A 14,000-nucleotide genomic window follows, 5' to 3' on the forward strand; every position below is an offset into this window, starting at 1 on the left:
GACACAATAAATTCTATAAACATAAAGTTTAGGAGGCATTTGCAGAAGTGGGAACTAGCCAAAGGCAGGTTTTCCCCCTAACTTCCAATACCCACTCATTATAAACAGTTTTACGTGTAACATTGAAATACAAAAACTGAAGGAGATCATTGTACATAACTGCCATTAGATTAGTTTAGTATGTAATCACATTTCTACCACTAGAATGGAAGGAAACAGAAGCAGGAGTGCCTGATATTAGAGGTTGAATGTACCAACAAGGTATCTAGTATTCAGATTTGAAGATTTGATCAGACACTTTTGGAAACGTGACAGCTGTCACGAGATTATTTGGTACAGTTTCCCCCACTTCAGTGGCACTGAAGTTTATCCAGGAAGCGCTGCAGTATAATCCTCATGACACTTTACGAGTACACCTGTCCTTCTCTGTACTTGCAGAAATGGAAGAAAAACTGATTAAAGTTCCGATGGTAACAGCTATTTAATCTCTCAGGAGCTGTCACGCTCAGTGATGCAAAGCTCGGAGAATCGACCAAGTGCCTCCAAACAAGTGTTATACACCGTGAACTCTGCAACAGTCCACACATTCAAAGGAACAGAGGTTTTCATAATTTTTTTTTTTAATGGGTAGCTTCAGCTTCCATAAGCTAAAAAGCTGGATTTTCCTTTCATTAGAGCTAATCAGAAAATAAATATTCCAATGAAAGCAGGTGTTTTAAAGTTTGACATTTGGGGGGTAAGGAGGGGAAGATTTCTGCCAACTCTTGAAAAATACCAGATGGAAAGGAAACAGTAAAAAAAGTACTGATGTACCTCATTAGGATTTATACTTTTTCATCATTCACAAAGTAGTCAACCTGATACTATTACAGGCTTCTAAGGATAACCGAGAGGGTGAGTTACGAGAGGGAGAAACAGATGGCTTCACCCATTAGAGAGCATTTCACTGGACTAGACCCACCCTTTGGGCAAGCTGATATTGAAAAACTGGGGGTGGAGGGAGGGTTTGTTTTTATACAGCCTACATTTCAAGGAGGGTTCCTACAGTGCCACAGGAAGGCTTTGTCTTCTCTCCCCAGATCTCTCCTAGTGGGTCAGATGAAGCTGGGGCCACAGTAGTGCCCACTAGAAGACAGTCCTGGTTCCACAGCCCTGCGGTGTAGTGATGCTCTCTGTGCTCTGCAGATGAGCTTCACCGAGCCTGAACATAAGGCAGCTCCTAATAAAATCATCATTACTTCCTTCCTCACTCCCAGAAGTCTGGTTTCTTTCCAAGCAGTAGTTTATAACCAAAGATCACTTTAAATACTATTTTCCAACCCAAAACCCCCACGCTTCTACAGAAACAGAAGACAGAAAGTTTAAAACTAAATTTGACAGTGAGCTATGAAAATTACTATTGAAAAAGCTCTTTGTGACATGAAAAGGAATACTAAAGCAGCTTACTTTTTGTCCCAGACATCTGCCTCCTTTCCCCTTCCTCATATCCCACCTCTTCCTTCAGCTCAGTGTTTTACAGACACTGGAGAAGCTTTAAAGAATGCAACTGAAGTGGGAATCCCCACTCATGATCAACCCTTCTCAAGGAGAATATTTCACAGTATCAAACCCTAAACTGTTATGATTAAAAAAAAAAAAAAGAGTGCTTCCCAAGGAATAGATTTCCTTTATGTCAGAGTTACAATTGCAGTGTTTTGTTCATAGGAGAACCACTTCAATGCATAGTAATCCCTTCAATGCTGTAGAGCCATTAGAAAGGTGTGAGTACATCAATAGCTGCTATTCTAATTAATGAAAAGCTAAATTTCCACCTAAATCCAAAATCAGAGCCCTTACTCTGGGTCTACTCTACAGAAGAAAAACAAATTACTAATTTTATGGTAAGGGAAGTTATTCTATTACTCTGGAACTGACCCTGAAGAACAAAGAGCACATACAACTGCTCGTGCCATGACATTTTAGCCAAATTCCACTTTAGAGAGTTTCACCCAAGCATGAATTTGGAACAGTTTCACTGAAATCCGCAATTCATTTCCCCAAGAAATGACAGATTTATAGTTGTGGTTTCAACAAGACCTACATCAAAGACAACTTCCACACAAAAGTTAAAAAAAGAAAGAAACAAAGAAAGATTCTCACAAAGACTCCAGCTTTGCAAATTAAGATGGCTTTTGGGGACATTTAATGTACACAGCAAGTGATTTTCCCATTACAACTGTCATAATTTTTCTCCCTTCCTTCTGCATTTCTGCTCTTGTTGAGTTTGGAAAGATACTAAGACAGTTCACTGATCGAATATTAACTAGACAGTTAACAATCCTTAAAACAGAGGGCTTAATTTCATTGCCAGAAAAAAAACTGGCAGGAACATGCACCTCAGTCAAATCAGAAATAGTTGTAAACAACAGAACAGAAAGGAGTTTCTGAGTGCCACTCACAGGGGCTGGTCTGTCCCAGGAAAAAGGAGTCAGCTGCAGTGTAGTTCAGATGTGTCACTCTATTTCCTTAGTCTATCATCTTCAAAATAGACATTTGCAGCCACCTCTTAAAGGTTATTTTTGCATTTTTATGTCTCTTGCATGTAATTTCATGTTACCCAAAACATATCTTACATGGTTTTTAGTTTATTTCATAGGTACTGCAAGTCTTCCAATTCACTTCTAATCTATTTAAATGGCATATGTTTTTCTTCACTTATACTAGCATTAAATTATCTCCTTTTTAGAAGGGCAACCAGTCATCCTGCATTTGTATTATTAGGCTGTCTCGGCAGCACTGTACCTCTCGCTAAACGACTATGCTGAGGTGGTAAGCAGAGGATTATTATCATATTGCTACACTTCATGACCACCCTCCACAATAATGTTACTTCTCAGGCATTCACATTCTTAAGGGAATGCATTTAAAAGCTGTTATTCATTAATCAAATGTTTCATTTGCTTGTGAACACAAACTCTATGATCAAGTAACAATGGAGTGCAATCAACTATGTACAGTTTTGTCTGAACATCAATTCGGTCAGCTTCCCAGCTACGCAATACTAGCGAGTTTATGTAGCATGTCTGCGGCTGGCAAAGGCTCCTTTTTCATGCAGTCTTTAATTTTACTCCATTCAGTCCATCAGGTAGGGAGGTCTTGCTAGTTAACCACTTTATTTATCTGCTTTTATGCAGTCTCATAAGAAGGCAACATGAAGTATCAGAGCAAATTGTTCATCACAACTGAGATCAGACAGGGTATTAAGAAGTGTCTCCCATTCTGCTCACTGGGCTTACGCACTCCTAAATTGATTAAATCTGTAACAAATATTTTCCTAGTGTGTGATGAATCAAAGACAATGACAGATATTTAAAAAGTTGCATACTGACAGAGCAGCTGAGTAACATTTTGTTTTGTGAAAATTCTAATTGTTTACATTAAAAGAAATTATAGGCAGATATACAAATAATAAAAATATGACTCTGAGTCACATGTTTAATAAGTTACTTTTTAAGTTACACTCCTAATAAGTTACTCGGGAAATGAATGGCACAGCAGATGAACAGTGTATTTTACTCAACAGCAATACAAAATCCTATTTTTTTAAAAGAAAGGCAACATATGTTTGTACCCATTACTGATACCACCAGTTCCAAATTACTGAATTATGACAACTTTAATGCATTGTGTGGCATGAACATAAAAATGTGGAAAATCCTGGTCTTCAATTTCTTCCACAGGAAGAAATAAGAGGATAAACTTTCTGATGACTGTGTAACTTCATCTGACCTGTTCATAAGTTTGCAAAGGGGTACGAACAGTGAAATTTGGTGTTTAATTGTGCATTAATGAAATTAATTCACACAACATTAATTTAATTGATGAATATTTCTTCAAATGAGCTTCCTGTCATCTTTCCAAATTTTAATTTAGGACATTACGCTCCATATTGCCAGAAGAAGTAAGCTTAGTTGTGCAATCGTCCTTCCCCAGCTAACCATGTCACCAAAAGATCACATCCTTGGATATCTCTCTCTTTTAAGAAGACCTTAAGTGACAAAATTCCTGCCCAGTCATGTTCTTAGCTTTCTTTTAAAAGCATTTTAGATCCTGTTGCTCCAGGGACTAATCTGAATAAGCACAGAAACCACATCTTTTTTACTTCTTTTGTAAAAGACACATTCCCCTGGCTGCTACGAGAAAGGAGTCATCATTCTGTACAATCCTGAAAGTTAAGAAGGGGGAAATAAAACACCAGTGAGAGAAAGATTTCTCTCCCAAAGACCTGCTTCCAATTTTATATGTGTATTTCATCCACCAGAAAAAAAGTGACTTGACACTTTCTTGCACGACACTCTCCCAACAGCTGCCTGCCTGGGGTCGCATCCCCACCGCAGGCACTTTGCAGACCATCGCTTCTCTACGGCAGGACAGAAGGCGAAGGGGCAAAGTGCACCATGGCACAGGATCTATCTGGGCTGCCACGAATACTGGCAAGAGAGTCACAACTTGCCTCATTAGCAATGAAACTAATTAAGTCTGACTTTCTACTGCTTTGTGGCCTGTCTTTATGCCTCCCTGCCCTACTATACCCCTGTTTCTCCACAACTCTGACACCCCTTTCCCACACCAGTTCTTGACACCTCCTTTTTCATAATACCTCCACGAAACACAACTCCTCCTAACAAATGTGACAGGAACCAGCCTGTGGTTCTCAGTAAGCAGACATGGTAACACTATCAGCATAATTAACTTAGGAAGAGAAAAAAAATTACACCAACCCTGAGCTGACATATTCCTAAGAAGAATTATTTTTTTTTTTTAGTTGTTTTTAAGTTTCTAAGTTCAGTGAGGTATAAAAATTTAAAAAAAACCACCTTACTAGTATTTTAGTGTGACATAAAGGAAAACATCAGCATTGATGGCTTGGGCCAAGACAACCTAATATAAAAAGCCTGATACATTTGAGAGCTCAGCATCCTACTTCCTAAGTATCACCTCTGAGTGAAGCATCCCACTAGCCTCCTGCTCTGCAAATATATTGTGCTGTCTACTCATTTATCAACCTTTCATATCAGTGCTTTTTATTATGCAGTACTCTGCAGTATGGTCTTCCTGAATTCAATGACAGTCTTTTCACATCCAAGCGACATCTCTGCAGCATCTCTCTGATACCAAGTATGCAATGAATCAAGCCGATCAACAAAAAATGACCTCTCACCTCTCTGTTTGTCTTTTTGTCCTTAGACTGGGAGTGCCCTTGAATTCTGGCAAGCAGCTCAGATATGGGAATTGCTATCGTAACATATAATAGAAATTTCAAGAGCTTCATGTGCCAGGTTCTGGTTTTGCAGAGGAAATTCCAATATAAGCGCAGAGACACCAGAAGCAGATCATATCTGTCTGCAAACTTACATACACTCTTTAATTAATAATCTTACATTTCTTATTTAAAAAAAAAGAACACCACAAACCAAAACAGATATACATCGTATGGAAATACACAGAAATAGGCTGGAAAGAAATCAATACACATCTCACATACAGCAACATCATAACAATGGAGGAGGACAAACAGGAGAATCTAAGAGGAAGCAAAGGCAATGGAAGGAAGAAAGCACCACTGACGTGGGATTTTGTAGGAACAAGATTTTGGTGCATTTCCAATTTTTGCATAAGAGATAACAAAGCATCTTGTGCTTTTCTAAATAAAACACCTGCTTGTTTCAATACTTTCATACACTAATATACATCTTGTGCAGATATTTCTTTTAGAAATAATGTATCTTTTCATTAAAAGTGCATTTTTTTTAAATGTGTGGCTGATACGCTGCAGCACCTATGGAGTTCCATAAAGTAGTTTTCCAAATCCAGTATTTTTTTTTAATATCTACATGTTGATTTAAAAAATCTAATGTCTGTATATGATTATTTCCTGTTGTAAAGAATCTAGTCCCAACTCATCAACTATTTATTTCTAAAACATACCTGAAAATTCTAGGTTCATGTCAACTGTATCAGGTTTATAGGGTTTGGTACTTTTTTTTGCTCAACATTTCAGTATTCCAGACAGAGTTTTAAATGTCTTGTACTATGTGACACAGGCGATTACAGAGCCAGTGTAATGGTGCAGTGAACATCTTTATATGGGTATTACACCACCAAATCTGAAGTTAAAAATTAATGATATATATATTACTCTGAGTAATACAATTCAAGAAAGAGAAGACATTACCTGTATCATTCAGGGAATTTTTTTCCTCTAACTAAACTTTAAAGTAACTAAAACTTTATTCAGTGCTGAAATATTACAATGACAGTATCACTGTCCACTCTTTACTAAGACCTACATCCATCACAAAAAGCAAAAGACCACCCAGCTCTGGGTGATCAACTGAAACACCAGTCCTGCACAGAGCAGACCACCAATAGCTTTCTGAATCCTGAAAAGCAAGGTAAGAAATTCCTTAATAGTTCCTTAATAGACATAGTTACTTCTATGTAGGCAGAGGAAAACATCTGAAACTAATGCACAGTTGCTGTTACTGCATTTGGTACTAAATCCACTTTATGTTCCACACACGCTTCCTCTTTGATATCAATTCTTTAGATAATAGCTTATTTAGATAACTGCTGCTGACTTGAAATCGACAGGAAGCATTAAGCCTTTACATGAGCATATATACTGTTTTTTACAAAACAGTTGTCACATAGTTATGCAGTTACACTTCCCCTACCACAGCTTCTTTTTATGATACCTTCTCCACCCACTAAATGAACCTTCCCAGATGTCTTCTAGCATTTCAAACTGTCCAAGAGCAGCCTCCTTCAAGAAATATAATTTCTTTTGCTTTCTTTTCCCTGCCAAATTAAAAAAAAAAGTGTTTCACAAAATCAAATCATGTTGTGACAAAGGGGCTACAGAGGACAGGAGCAGGTTACCAGCCAGAGATCTCACAGCTGCTGAGGAGAGGAACAAGCCTTGCACCGTAGTAGGAAGAGGAGCTCTCACCTTTAGACACCAAAACAAGAGGTTTAGAAGATTTCTTCTCTGTTCAGGCTGAGCTAGAGATGAGATAACTCAGTGAGACTTACTCTCCAGCACAATTAGCAGCTCTTCTAACGACACAGGAACTTCCAACAAGACAACAAAAGCAGCCTTATACTTCCCCAACCCATTGCTTTTGCTGCCTTTGTGTAGAAGAGGTAAACAGTGGATTAAGATTAACATATGCCAATCCCTGCACATGGGTGAAATCATTTTACCTTTCTGGGAGATGCTGTCTCTCCCAGGACTGTAGCTGCCTAGCTTAATTCTGATCAGCAATGGGTGGGTGGGCTTGAGGGAACTCACAACTAAGTATCGCATCTGACTGTAAAATGGCACATGCCTTGCTTCTGGTTCAGCACAAACCTTAGACAACAATGAATCAAAATAAACTTATCCCTCGTTATCAAATTTGTTTTTAAATGGCATAATGAGACTTGTACATTGCTAACTTCCTCAAAGAACAATATTGGTCAAAGAACCTAACTACAAATGTTTTGCTGAACACACACAGTCACTTAATCTTCAAGAAAAAGAAAATAGAGATTCATCCACAGTTAAAAATTATTAATAATTAGGAAATCAGCAGAAAGTAACATAAACACAAGCAGAAGTAGACAGCTACCAGATCAAACAGAATGGTCTTAAAAAAAAAAAACCAAAAAAACCCCAAACCTCTGCAGATGTAAAAAAAAAAAAAGAAAAATCAAATTATTTTAGGATACAAAAAGTATTCCAAATAGTTGGGGTTTTTTTAATAAAAGAAAAAAACCTCAGACACAAGGCTGGTGGAATTTCTGGTTTGACAAAGTAAGCAAACTGGCATAGCAGTAGAGAAACTGAGGTCACACCTACATTTGCAATCAAGAGGTGAGCACAACTGTTCAGGCTCACAGTACACTCATCTTCACAAGTTTCATAAAATGTGAGCATCAGCTACCTATCAATAAAATTACTCTGAGCTGCCACACCAGAATGCATTTCCTATTTCTGAAATTCAGCCAAAACACCAGATTACCCCAAATGTGACAAAACAGATAGGCTTTTCTGTTCTCAGAGGACAGAGCTGACCTTTGCTAACCGAGCCACTGAGTACTAACTGAAGTGCACAGAGAAGACCTACTTTTCCCATTCTCCCACTTCCAGGAAAAGTCTCAGTGCAAATAATTACCAGCAATATGGGTAAAAAGTCTTATTTTTGTGTGAGGTCAGATGCAGTACTCAGCTATTCCTTAACCAAACAATAAAATAAGCTCTCGCACAGGTGACCAGTTCATGGGACATCATTTGAGTTTCAAAGAAACAAAGGCCAATTCTGTTACTCAAAGCTTAGTCAGCCTTTCCTTTTTGTTTAACAAGCCAGCTACATTACTATTGTTAGTTGTATGTAATCACACATATCGCAAATGCTCATACTAAGGTAACACATGATTTGTCACATGACTGTTATTGAAGTACAGAACAGTGACTGATTTGACACTGAATGTGACAGTGCATCTTACCTCAGTTAAATACTATCTTCAAATAGTCAGCAGCCCTTAAAGAATACGTGATCACTAATACAGGCTGGTTTTTATTTGGGGGATGGGTATCCACTGCTTATCGCTCTTGGAAAGCTCCCACTGAAACGGACACAGCTATCTTAGAGGAGAATACTGGCACACAGCTGAAACTGGAAAGGTATCTTGGGATTAAACGCTGCATCGCAAATCACATGTCAGCTTTTTCTTTTTTAAAACCACGGTACAAATTGAAGCTGATATTTTCTTTGCTATGATAAACATCACAGAAGCATATTCATCCCCATTACTTAACAACAGAACCTATAAACTCCCGCTGATTTCTTTATCCATTTCTAAAGCACAGTTTACAATCCTACATTGCAGATAAGGGTACACTGCTCACAAGATTAAAGTCAAGGTCACATATTGCGCATATGCTGCTGCCCGTGAAACAGGGATCCGTTTCACAGACTCCACATATATTTTTAGAAGGGGCTGCTCTAGCCATCAGCTAACAGCCCTTCAATTATAAAAGTGAAGATAAACTTTGGCTTAAAAGGTAAAATTTAAGGCTTCTGTGCCGAAACAGACAGACCCCTGCTGATTGAAGGAGATAAAGTAGTTCCTTTTATTCCTTCACAAAACCTGAAGGGGAAATCCCCAACACACTCAGTACGAGCCTAACTTTCTTTCTGATGGAGCCAAGAGTGAAACTCCCACAGACTTTGATAGGACCACAGGTAGACCACCTTTGAAAAATCCTGAGTTTACAGTACGTCAGGTAGCCAGTGTTCCCTACACACATCTGTTGTACCTTCTTCTCAACAGGCACTTGTGCAACTATTCATACTAGAGCTACAACAGAAGCACGAGCACCATGCAAGCAGAGGTTTATAACACAGAAAAGGTTTCTGCCTTCCCCAGAGAAAACCATTTGCACAAGATGTCCTTAGTTGATGCCACCAAATATCAGCAAGCACGAAGAAGTGAATACATTGATATGCGACAATTATTATTATCACATGCTGCTTGTAAGAAGATGACACTTCCAAAATTGAGGATTAGGCTTACATCATGGATATCTGAGGAGGGACTCCAAAAATTCTGTTGACATAAAAAGTGAGCAGCAAAATCTGGATTTTTATCCAACTTTAATGATGGAAAGATCTTTGAGGCAAGCCCCAAATAAACACATTACTGTTAACTACTTAAGAACAGAGCTCATTCTCCTAGGTCTAGTGGAACTAGTTAAGATTGCTCTTTACTACAAGGGATTAAAATTGCCGCACCTTTGTGCAGTAGGGAGACACCCAGCAGAGATCAACCCCATCAACAGGTTCCCTAGTGAATCAGTGTTTGTACAATCAGGACACTGTAATCGGGACCTACCCTTAAAGCTGTCCTGAGGCCACCAGAGATGTAAAACTTCTACCTCATCCCCCAGCCTGCATGTTCTGGCAGGTCACTGAAAATGCTTAAGTAGCTAAATGCCTGAAAGTCCCACTAATTTTTTATAAGTCACTTGGAGAAGGCCCCTTTACTTACTATTGCTGCTGCCAACCTGTACCTCAGCCACCTCTCCTTTGCCTTATTTCAGCAAGGCAACAAAGACCTCGAGCTTTAAAAGGCATTTCATAACATCAACATCAGTGTGTCAAGACCTTCAGCACGTGGGGATACAGACAGCTACATGGCTAAATAAAAGGAGGCCAAGGAACAAGTACAAGCAACATGCTTATCATCCCCACTGCCCCGCTGTCAGCCAGTTCCTGGACTCTGTCCTGGACTAGTCCAACTAGTCAGCTCTGAGACAAACAGACCTGTATGGCAGGGGACGCCTAGCCTTACACAGTTGGCCTAGGAATCTGCCCCTGGACACCTTTCATTTGGCCCTACTGGCATCACTTGAAGGCTTGACTAGAGGAGATACGCCCCTGTTTCTAAGATAAGAATCCCAGACAGGACACTATATGTATGTACAGTGATCAGTTAAGGACACTGATCTTTCTCACGGGGGTGACAAGCTTTCAAGACGAATGGATGACAATTTATGAATTGAGTAACACGTTAAAATTCTGAAGGGTAAAACAAAGGGCAGAAGGAATTCACAACCTAGGTCACCTTACCACAGACTATTATGTGATTTCAATTAGCTAATATTATGACAGATTCTACTTTATACCCCGTACTTGGTTTTGTTTACCTTTTTCTGGAAATATTCTAAATTATCTATCATCCGTATATCATTATAGTAAGTTGCATGACCAAAGTGTAACTCAGTAGCCTACATTAGCCAAAACATTTTCAAGTGGAGGTGAACTCCTAATGCTTTGCCTTTGCAGTGACCTCTATTTGGGAACCCGGACTGATCCACCAGACATCATTCGTTACCAGATACACTTCATTTCAAAACCAGTGAGCCTCCAGAGAAACGAGCCTGAGTCCCAGGAGTTTTGAAAAGTCATCCGCTTAAATGTCTAAACAATGTTTGCAGTTAGTTACAAAACACCCACTTTTCAGAATCTTGGCCTGAGCTTAGGACAAGCAGTTTCTTGTTATCAAACTTTCACTGATGCAATATGACTAATACCAGACTGTGAAATTAACTTACTGAATCTTAAAGAAAAAGTTCCTCAAACTGCTGCTTGAACCTAAGTTTTCCTGCACCCCTCTAGAGGCAAAGAGTAACTCCATTCTCTACTAAAGACCCGAGCGTGAGAAAGCCTGCACTCCATCACCAAAATTCAAAGACATGACAAAAAGGGGCAGTAACACGAAACTCTTTCTATTAAGAGTGGCCTAAATAACAGTTTCAGGACACTCAAACCGATGTTATTTACTCTGCTCTCCTACTCTGTTTTTCCCCTAAGTCTTTTGAAGCGCTGATATCGCAGGCATCGATACCTCTTTAAGCGCAACAAATTATTGTAGTATACCCCTCACGATCAGATTTGAAGTGATATTGTATTGAAGTAATACTGTTCAAGCAACGATTAATGCTGGGGGGGGGGGGGGGGAGAAATCTATACGACCTGCAAAAGCAGTTTAGAAAGACCGGCCTAACCACAGACCTTCCCTAGACGAAGGGTCCGTTTTAATTCGCCTTTTCCCCCGCCCTCTTCTCAACATCTCCCCTTTGCGCCTGGCTGCGGTCCCCAAACCCCGCTCCTGAACTCGGGGGACGCTTCTGCCGGAGGGGAGGGAGAGGAGAGGGGGAGACCCCGGGGCCCCCCCCGGCCGTGTTCGCTGAGGGGGCTGCGGCGAGGCGAGGCCGGTGTTTTCTGCCAGCGGCCGCCCCCCCCACCCACCCACCCGCCGTCCCCCGCCGCTCCCTCGCACCTCAAACTTTGCCGCCCGGGGGGACGAGGCGAGGCCGGGCCCGGGCCTTTCCCGCCCCGGGGCTCACCCTCCGCGGCCCTGCCCGTCCCTCACCCGCCCCTCCGGGCTGCCCGCGGTACCTCGGAGCCGGGGGAATTCGCTCTCCCGGAGGCCGCGCAGGCCGCCGCCGTAACCGTACTCGTAACCGGCGGGGCAGGCGGCCTGGAAGGCTCGGAAAGAGAGCAGCTCCCCCCGCGGCGCCCCGGCCATACCGCCGGGCTGGCTATAAGGCGGGAAGCGGGCAGAGAAACTCTGACAGAAACACCGAGCGCGGCTCCGAGCCTTCCCGCCGGCAGCGCTGCGGGCAGGTACTGCCACCGGACCGGCACGGCACGGCACGGCCCGGCCCGGCCGCGCCTCCCGCCTCCCGCCCCGCCTGCCTTCGCCTCGGCCCGGGGCCGTCCGGCCGTGGACGGAGGCCAGGAGAGGGAGGCCTGGCCCGCTCGCCAGCAGACAGGCCCACCGGTCCGGTCGTCCGAAAGGGGCCGCGGGCAGCGGAGTCGTCTCTTCCCCGGGTTCCTCACCGGGAGCCGGGCACCAAAGCGGGGAGATCGATCCCCCCCCCCGAGCCCACGGAGCCAAGCAGAGCCGGCGCAGCGTGAAGCGCAAGGCCGTCGGGTTTGGCTCCGGAGTAACCGTCCCCTCCTGCTGAGGCACCCTGTTGAAAATAGGGGTAGCTCCTGGAAGCGTCTTTTCCCTAAAATTTCCAAATCCAGCGCTCGAGTTTCCCTCCTTTCCTCTAGATGACGCCTCTTCCACTGCTGCTAATAGGTAGGGGAAGTCGCTTTCTCACCCCTTGGGTTTGGTGTGTGATGGTCCTGCATCACGCCTAGCTGGCTCTGCTGGCCGGAGATGCCATGCACTGGTCAATCTATAGGGCCGTGGGTGGCCAAAAGCCTGAGGAGTGGCGTGGGCTGGTCGTCAGCTGTAGAGAGAGCGGCAGACATTCATGTAAAAGCCTTTGCTTTGTAGGATAAGCTGTAACCATACACACACACACACAAAAATCATAGCCAAAGGAACGTTGGGGTTTGTTATCAAATGGGGTTTTTTGCCTGACATACTGTTTGCAACAGGTTTTTCTACTCACAGCTCTGCAATCCGTAGAGCATTAAATGACACACACACACCCCCAGTCCAATACTAAAATAAAACTGCACGCATTAGGATGGATCTGCATCCAAATTCTGGTAAGGCAGACTCTTTAGTTAGATTGTTTGAAATACTATCAATTGGTTATCAGTGAAATGGGAAACTACCAAGAACACTCTTCGGCCCAAATTGAACCGTAAAGATTTTCATTTACAAGGTGGTACTGAATAAAAGCCACGCAGAAAATTAAAAAATAAGCCTGACATGAAATAGCATGCTAATACGCTCCCTACTTTATATATTGGGATGTTTTGCCTGGTTTAAACACATAGTCCTGGCTCCAAGATGCTGCAGAATATTTCTGTAATGCTATAAGAATATGTTTGTCCCTGACTCTGTATTCATGACTGGGGCAGGTATATAGTACTGCATCTTATTCCTGGATGTAGCACTACATTTTCTGGCCCAGCTGATGATCTCACCAAAACTAATTACCAAATGAACTATAACTTATGCATTTCCTTCCAGGTGAACAAAACACCTCTGAGGAAAAAGAAGTTGCCACCAAGTAGAGGAATGTTTTTAGCTGATCTTCTGAAGTAATTTTCTTTTTAAAACCAGAACCCTGCACTAAATACCTTTTTTTTATTTTAATATTTATGCATTGCAATTTAGAAGAGCCTATGCCATCACTATGACCTTTTTTTTTACTGCAGGTATATGTAGAAAATACCTGCCATGGATTTTCCCTCATATTTCTAGCTTCCTGTTATCAATTTCCAGAGCAATTTATTTATATTGATCACTATGCATAGTTCCCTTACCATTTTCATGTATTGTTTATGCCAAATAGTTGTTTTCACTTCCTTATTGAACCAAGACTAGTTTTCCCCACCAAAACAGTCCTTTTTCTTGATGACAGAATGCAGCTTTCTGATCTTAAAATAAATTCATCTTAAGGATCTAATTTCCATTCACATTTTTGTATAAAAATGGTTCCT

General features: G+C 41.6%; 1 protein-coding gene across 2 annotated transcripts in view; it reads right to left on the reverse strand.

Moving 5' to 3' along the window:
- MOCOS (molybdenum cofactor sulfurase) overlaps positions 1-12,667 on the reverse strand; it is a 220,795-nt gene extending 208,128 nt beyond the window's left edge. The window contains exon 1 of one of the 2 annotated variants that reach the window (XM_075022731.1): positions 12,432-12,667. Coding sequence is in view for 1 of the 2 variants with exons in the window: in XM_075022729.1 (XP_074878830.1) it covers positions 11,988-12,117 (130 nt within the window). In the remaining variant the exon portion in view is untranslated. Of the gene's footprint in view, positions 1-11,987 lie in introns of both variants that reach the window. The other variant, XM_075022729.1, reaches the window with a different exon arrangement.
- Positions 12,668-14,000: the final 1,333 nt, after the last annotated feature.

Source organism: Buteo buteo, chromosome 3 (assembly GCF_964188355.1).
Source record: "Buteo buteo chromosome 3, bButBut1.hap1.1, whole genome shotgun sequence".
Classification (NCBI taxonomy): domain Eukaryota; kingdom Metazoa; phylum Chordata; class Aves; order Accipitriformes; family Accipitridae; genus Buteo; species Buteo buteo.